Below are 8,266 nucleotides of genomic sequence, written 5' to 3'. Positions count from 1 at the left end.
GACTGAAAGCCAAAACAATCGCCACCGCAATGAAGTTTGAGGATTTTAGAGGTGGACCATCGTGGTGTCTCAGATTTATGAGAGGTAAAGGCCTGTCCATCAGGGTACAGATGAGTCTGTGTCAGAAGCTCCCTCCCGACTACGAGGAAAAAGTTTCAAACTTCCGCAAATTCACTGATGCAAAGATAGCGGAGTATTCCATTGACCCGCACGACATCATAAATATGGATGAGGTTCCTCTGACGTTTGACCTGCCTCTCACTCGGACTGTCAACAGGAAAGGCGAATCATCCGTCAAGCTGAAAACAACTGGGCATGAAAAAACGCACTTCACCTGTGTTCTGAGCTGCACGGCATCGGGAGAAAAGCTTCCACCGATGGTGATTTTTAAACGCACGACGATGCCAAAAGAAAAATTCCCGAGAGGAATTGTTGTGAAAGTCAACAAGAAGGATGAATGACGGAAAGCCTAATGCATGAATGGCATACGGAGTGTTACGGCAAGCGACCGGGAGGATTCTTTCACAGGAACAAGGCATTGCTCGTTTTGGACAGCATGAGGGCCCACATAACAGATTCGGTGAAAGAAGCCATCAAGAGGACAAACTCAATTCCAGCTGTGATTCCTGGGGGCACAACAAAGTATTTGCAGCCACTCGACATCAGTGTAAATCGTACATTTAAGGTGGCGCTCCGTGTTCAGTGGGAGGCTTGGATGACAAGTGGGGAGAAATCCTTCACTAAAACGGGCCGCAAGCGAAGAGCAACTTATGGTCAAGACTGCCAGTGGGTCCTGACAGCGTGGAGCATTGTCAAAAAATCCACTATCATCAACGGGTTTCGAAAGGCTGGACTGCTACGTGTTGAAGAGGGCTCAGCGGGGGATTTGCCTCCGGATGAAAGTGACGAGAGCGACAATGAAAACGATCCAATATCGGATGAAGCAATTCTGAGGCTATTCAACTCCGACACCGAAGGAGAGGTCTTCAGTGGTTTCAGTGCACAGAAGGAGGAAGATAGTGACCAATGGCTTTCTTGGTAGGCTACTGTTTACTGCTAATTTTTTATTTTTTGTTACAAGCCGTGTTTCGTTAAAGCCTATTTATTTTTATTACAAGCCGTGTTTCGTTAAAGCCTATTTATTTTTGTTACAAGCCGTGTTTCGTTAAAGCCTATTTATTTTTGTTACAAGCCGTGTTTCGTTAAAGCCTATTTATTTTTGTTACAAGCCGTGCTTCGTTAAAGCCTATTTATTTTTGTTACAAGCCGTGTTTCGTTAAAGCCTATTTATTTTTGTTACAAGCCGTGTTACGTTAAAGCCTGTGTAAAGTTAATTTGTTTCAATGTACCGGTAGGCACCTGCGGCTTATAGACATGTGCGGCTAATTTATGTTCAAAATAATAATTTTTTAAAAATTCAGTGGGTAGAAAACTGGCTCAAATGTAGATCCTACATCTGTATCCCACTCAGTCTCTATTTAAGTCTCTAGAAGACAGTCGATGCAAAGTCTCCTCCCCTTCATCCCTTTATAAACAGACACTCAGCTCTGGTCTTTTCATTATATGCAGCTTGGACTGACATTACAACAAGTCCTATATTAGCTAATACTGAACAATGGAACAGATGATTATCTGCAGTTTAGTTCTCATGGTGATGTCCATACACAGTAAGTAAAACATTACACATTGGTGACTGAAGAATGGCTGAGTTGTTTAACTCGAAATCAGTGTAAATACCACATCTTCAACTGAGTGTTTTTTTTTGTTGCAGGTGTTTGTTGTGATATAAGGCTGGATCAGTCTCCTCCTCAAGTGAAAAGACCTGGAGACACTGTTAAACTGTCCTGTACAATCTCTGGTTTCTCAATGAGTGGCTACTGGATACACTGGATGAGGCAGAACCAAGGCAAAGCCCTGGAGTGGATCGGGAGAATGAATAGCAATTCTCCATACTACTCAGACTCCCTTAAAGACCAGTTCACCCTGACTGAGGACGTCTCCACAAGCACACAGTTCTTAGAGGCCAAGAGTCTGAGATCAGAGGACTCTGCTGTTTATTATTGTGCCCGAGAGACACAGTGACTGAAGCTGGTGAAGCAGCTGTACAAAAACCCATACCCCCTAACAACATGGTAAGCTGGTGTACTACTTCCTTTCTTTGTGTCACACTAGACTAATACTCAGTATCATTACTGTAAAGAATTCAACAACAACAATATCACAAAACACTACACAATAAAAGAGTCTAGCTCTGACACTCAAACTACCCAATCAAACTATATTTTGTCCAGTCTGGTCAAGCTTTCTTGTTGTCACATGAACAAGTGTTTAAAGGCCAAGTGAAGTCAAAAACATGATTTTCTTGTGTATTATATATATATATATTTCCACACTATAAGTTTGGAATAATACTGTGAAATTGTGAAAATGATCATAATGCCATTTTAGTGTAAGATTGTTTTTAAAACACTGCCTGAAACTTGTTGCCTTCCATGGGAGTTGTGGCCTTCCATGGGAGTTGTGGCCTTCCATGGTGACATCACCATGCAGTAAATTAGTTAATAGACCAATAAGAAGGACAGTCCAAACCTTTGCCAAAAACAGCACATTTTCTGTTTCCCCTCCCCACTCAAACCGCTCCCAGACAGTCCTAGCAAAATTCTTGCTTGAGAAATTGCTCTTTGCTATGAAGATATTTTTTACAATATTAATTGAAAACAGTCACATTATTGCACATTATAAGCCAGCGACCGTGCTCCAGTGTTGTCCCTGACGAATGAATGCGCTTCCTACAGGGTATCAAGGTCGTGTCGCCAGCGGTAGCTACGTGGCATTATATTTCAAGTAGGATAGCAGCCTACACAATAAATAACAAATATTTTAACCATCTAGATGTCACCTTTATACATACATACAGTCTACTACTCAATGGGGAGGGCATGAAAAGCTACAACATGGTAACAATATCGGGACACAGTGCCCTTCGCTCCCACTTGACATTTCCTACTGTCCGGCAACGGCGTGGGAAGTAGCTAATTAGTAGCCAATATAAGGGTGACAGTCACAGTAAGCACACACATACAACTCATGAAGCAACAGTATACACCCATCATCAATACTTTTAATAAAAAAATAAACAATCGTCAATTTTAAAACTGAAACTGTACAATTATTTGTGTTAAAAGAACTGTGAAATACGACTCAGATCATCTGGCTTAAAAACAGAAGTCCAACCTCTTGCGGTACAGTAGCTCAGTGTATTGTAGTGGCGTGGTAAGAAACGGAAGAAAAGAAACAGCTCAATCAAAACCGTCTAACCTATAGCAGAGCGCTTTCGACACACCTACTACTTTCCACACGCCCACTACTTTCCATTCAACGCACCCACTCACCCATACACCAGTCGCCATATTGGGATGCAGCTTCCCCCTCAACATGTACAGCCTCTGGGTTTACATTCAGTGACTACTGGATGGCTTGGATCAGACAGGCTCCTGGAAAAGGACTTGAATGGATTGCCATTATAAGATATGATAGTGCTGAAATCTACTACTTCCGGTTTATTTAGGGTCAGTTCACCATCTCCAAAGACACTAGCAAGCAGCAGGTGTATCTCCAGATGAACAGTCTGAAGACTCCGCTGTTTATTATTGTGACTGAGACACAGTGACACAGGAGGCTGCAGCGTCGTACAAAAACTGGTCAATGCAACATACAAAAACTGGTCAACATTGATCTCAGGATGTAAGTCTCTAAGAGACTTTACGCAACATCTTTGGCATCACTGACACACACTGGGAGACACATGTCATACTGTAATAGACAGATCATATTCTCAATTATATCTAAAATAATAAAACATAACATACCTGCCATTTTATTTATCAAGCAGATGAAGAAAAGTCATACAACTGAAATTGCAAATCAAAGTAAATTAAAATATCTAATGGGCCAAGTATAGATTGTTGAAGGACACCAACAGTTTATATATTAAATTATCATATACAACGAATAATTATACAATGAGTGTACAAAACATTATGAATACCTGATCTTTCCATGACATAGACTGACCAGGTGAATCCAGGTGAAAGATATGATCCCTTATTGATGTCACTTGTTAAATCCACTTCAATCAGTGTAGATGAAGGGAGGAGACATGTTATAGAAGGCTTTTTAGCCTTGAGACAATTGAGAATTGAATTGTGTTCACTGGATGTACAAAACATTATGAACACCTGCTCATTCCATGACATAGACTGACCAATGAATCCTGATTTCCAACCAAATTTCGACATTTGCTCATATTAGCAATCCCAGTGGTAGTACCCAATACTACTCCCAGTCAGTTCAGGGTCAGTTCACCATCTCCAGAGACAATAGCAAGCAGCAGGTGTATCTCCAGATGATGAGCCTGAAGTCTCTTTATTATTGTACCTGACAGCCACAGTGACACAGGAGGCTGCAACGCAGTACAAAAATGGGTCAACATTGATCTCAGTATAAAAGTCTTTAAGACGAGTCTGTGCTCCACTCTATCAGTAACTCCATAGCATGAACTACACACACTGATCGACACATATCATACTATCATAGACAGATCATATTCTCAACTATATTCAAAATAATACATGAAAACATATAAAAACATGTATGTACCTGCCATTTTTTGGGATCAAATAACATTTATGAAGAAAACTCAATAAAATAAATCTAAATAAAAGTTAATGTCTAATGGGCCAAATACAGATCATTGATGGACACCAAAAGTTCCTATATTCAATTATTAGATATTTTTATAAACTGACTAATAATTTTATACATGATTAATACATTCTGTTCAATTCGCAAAAACATTGATAACATTAATTATTGTGTTATAATAACATGCTGTAAACAAAGAGAGAATCCACATTTCACTCAAATGTGTATTTAATTTAACAGTTCATAATGCAGGTTGGTTCAGTTTATAACAGTCAATCAGACTTTTGTTTTTGATACTATATAGTTATATACACTGGTGGAAAAAGTACTCAATTGTCATACTTGAGTAAAGGTAAAGATACCTTAATAGAAAATAACTAAAGTAAAAGTGAAAGTTGCCAGGTAAAGTACTACTTAAGTAAAAGTCTAAAAGCATTTGGTTTTAAATATACTTAAGTATTAAAAGTTTAATGTAATTGTTAAAATATACCTAAATCTCTAAGGTCTATGCAAAGTTACACCCCTGTTTTACAATTCATTATGCAGGTTGGTTCAGCTTATAAAAGTCAATCAACGTATTTATTTCAAAACAAGTTATTTATGTACACTCTTCTTATACTAATAGCTCACTCAGGTCTATGCAAAGTTACACCCCCTTTCTCTATTGATATAAAGTGGAGTGTATGTTTCTCTTTCACTCAGAGTTAACAATCCAGCTCCCACCAATTCAGCTTCAACACAAATCATGTTCCCTGCATCTCTGCTGCTGCTGCTGACAGCTGCATCATGTGAGTCTCTTTCGATTTTAGTTTTTGAAACTAAAAACCTTATTTGTGATTCTGTATCGATAGCTTACACTGTCAAATTACTTTTTTGATTACTCTGTAAAATCCATAGATTGTTTTAATTCTTATTCTTCCATTGACAGGTGTACACTGTGGACTTGAGTTCACCCAACCAAGCTCATTGGATGTAAAGTCTGGAGAATCTTTGAGCATCACCTGTAAAGTCTCTGGTTATTCTCTGACTGATAGCACCAACCTCTATGGAATAGGCTGGATCCGACAGCCTGTAGGAAAAGCACTTGAATGGATTTGGACCATCTATTATGATGGAAGCTCAAACTCTCAAAGTTCCCTAAAAGACAGGTTCAGTGTCACAAGAGACACTTCCAGCAACACAGTGTTTTTAAAAGGACAGAATCTGCAGACTGAAGACACAGCTGTGTATTATTGTGCTCGGTGGCCACAGTGATACAAACCAGCAACAGACCAGTACAAAAACCCTATACCCATGGAATGAATCAAGCACAACACAACAGTAAGGCATTTATTTACCACCAGTAGAGACATAAAAACAGTAGGACTGTATTTGTTCAAATCAAGTTCTATAAAACAAAATGTAAAATGTTCTTACTGATACATTGGCACAATAACAAACAGCAGGGTCTACACCATGAGTCTTCACCAAGTCCAATACATTTCATAACTGGCAAGATATGTAGTATATAGACCAACAATTCTAAAGGAACAGCCATTTAACACCATGAAGATGCAAATGTTCTGTGTTCCAAGAGCCTACGTCTCCTCCCATTCCAATAGTCTGCTATAATAACTGAACCCCACAGACCATCTCCCTCAGTCACAACTGCCACTCCCAGTCTCCTCCTTTGTTTCGAGAATCTTAGTATTTACCCACAATGAGAGTTCTAGAATGTGTGTTCCTCCTGGCTCTCATCACAGGTGAGTTAACTGGAGTTATTTCATACCAGTGTAGGAGAGAGGAGAGGAGCTGTGCTACTTGGCTGGAGGGTCACAGACATCTAATGTCACGCTCTGACCTAGGAGAGCTGTGTTTTCTCTGTTTAGTTAGGTCAGGGTGTGATAGGTGGGTGGGCGTTCTATGTTTTTGTATTTCTTTGTGTTGGGCCAAGTATGGTTCCTAATCAGAGGCAGCTGTCTATCGTTGTCTCTGATTAGGAATCATATTTAGGCAGCCTTTTCCCCACCTGTGTTTGTGGGTTATTATTATTTTCTGTGTGTTCGCCACAGTTGCGTCATGTTTCTTTCGGTTTACCTGTTCATTGTTTTGGTTCGGTTTTCTTCAAATAAAGATGTGGAATTACCGGCACGCTGAGCCTTGGCTCATATATGACAGGGAATTTGAAGACAGCACACGTGACAGAATAACCCACCACAAGAAGGCCAAGCAGGACCGGGGGAATCAACCACAGAAGCCCGAGAGGCAGCGCCAAAAATGTTTTTTTTGGGGGGGGGCACACGGGGAGATTGGCAAAGTCGAGGTTGAGACCTGAGCCAACTCCCCGTGCTTACCGTGGGGAGCGAGTGACCGAGCAAGCACCGTGTGATGCGGTGATGCGCACTGTGTCGCCAGAACGCACTCACAGCCTGGTGCCCTCGGTGCAAGCTCCTCACAGTTGCTGTGCTAGAGTTGGCCGTGAGCCAGGAAGAAGTGTGCCGGCTCAGCGTTCCTGATCTCCAGTGCGTCTCTTCGGCCCAGGTTATCCTGCGCCAGCTCTATGCACGGTACCCCCCATTCATCAGCACAAACCTGTTCATCCTGTGCCGGCGCTCCGCCCTTGCTGGGCAAAAGTGGACATCCAGCTAGGACTGGGTGTGCCAGCCCTGAGCTCCAGACCTCAAGTGCGCCTCCACGGCCCAGTATATCCTGTGCGTCTCCCAGTCCGGTGAGACTGGTTCCAGCTCCACGTAGGAAGCCTCCAGTGATGATCTATGGTCCGAAGCCTCCAGTGATAATCCATGGCACGAAGCCTCCGGTGATGATCCATGGCCTGGAGCCTGTAGGGATGATCCATGGCACGAAGATTCCAGTGATAACCCATGGCCCGGAGCCTCCAGTGATGATCCGTGGCACAAAGCCTCCAGTGATGATCCATGGCGCGGAACCTGTAGTGAGGATCCATGGCACGGAGCCTGCAGCGACGGTCCCCAGTCCGGAACCTCCAGCGACACTCTCCAGTCCGGAGCCTCCAGCGACGCTCCCCAGTCCGGAGCCTCCAGCGACGCTCCCCAGTCTGGAGCCACCAGCAACGCTCCCCAGTCCGGAGCATCCAGCGACGGTTCCCGGTCCAGAGCCTCCAGCGACGGTCTGCGGTCCAGAGCCTCCAGTAACAGTCGGCGGTCCGGAGCCTCCAGCGATGGTTCCCAGTCCAGAGCCTCCAGCAACGGTCTGCGGTCCAGAGCCTCCAGCGACAGTCGGCGGTCTGGGGCCTCCAGCGACGGTTCCCGGTCCGGAGCCTTCTGTGGCGATCTACGGTCCGGAGTTCCCGGCGACGACCCACGGTCCAGAGCTTCCGGCGACGACCTACAGTCCGGAGTTTCCGGCGACGATCCACAGTTCCTCCGGCGATAATTACGGTCCAAAGGGCACTGTGTCCCGATATTGTTACCATGTTGTAGCTTTTCATGCCCTCCCCATTGAGTAGTAGACTGTATGTATGTATAAAGGTGACATCTAGATGGTTAAAATATTTGTTATTTATTGTGTAGGCTGCTATCCTACTTGAAATATAATGCCACGT

The 8,266-nt window shown here is 43.0% G+C and overlaps 1 gene segment (V, D, J or C); it reads left to right on the top strand.

The window, feature by feature from the left end:
- The first annotated feature begins 1,455 nt into the window (after nucleotides 1-1,455).
- LOC115171610 (immunoglobulin heavy variable 3-74-like) lies at nucleotides 1,456-2,231 on the top strand. The segment is given in 2 exon segments: nucleotides 1,456-1,667; nucleotides 1,772-2,231. Coding segments are annotated over 2 exon segments (363 nt in total).
- The last annotated feature ends 6,035 nt before the right edge of the window (nucleotides 2,232-8,266 follow it).

Source organism: Salmo trutta, chromosome 32, assembly GCF_901001165.1.
Source record: "Salmo trutta chromosome 32, fSalTru1.1, whole genome shotgun sequence".
Taxonomy (NCBI): domain Eukaryota; kingdom Metazoa; phylum Chordata; class Actinopteri; order Salmoniformes; family Salmonidae; genus Salmo; species Salmo trutta.
This window is presented reverse-complemented; position numbering and strand designations above follow the sequence as displayed.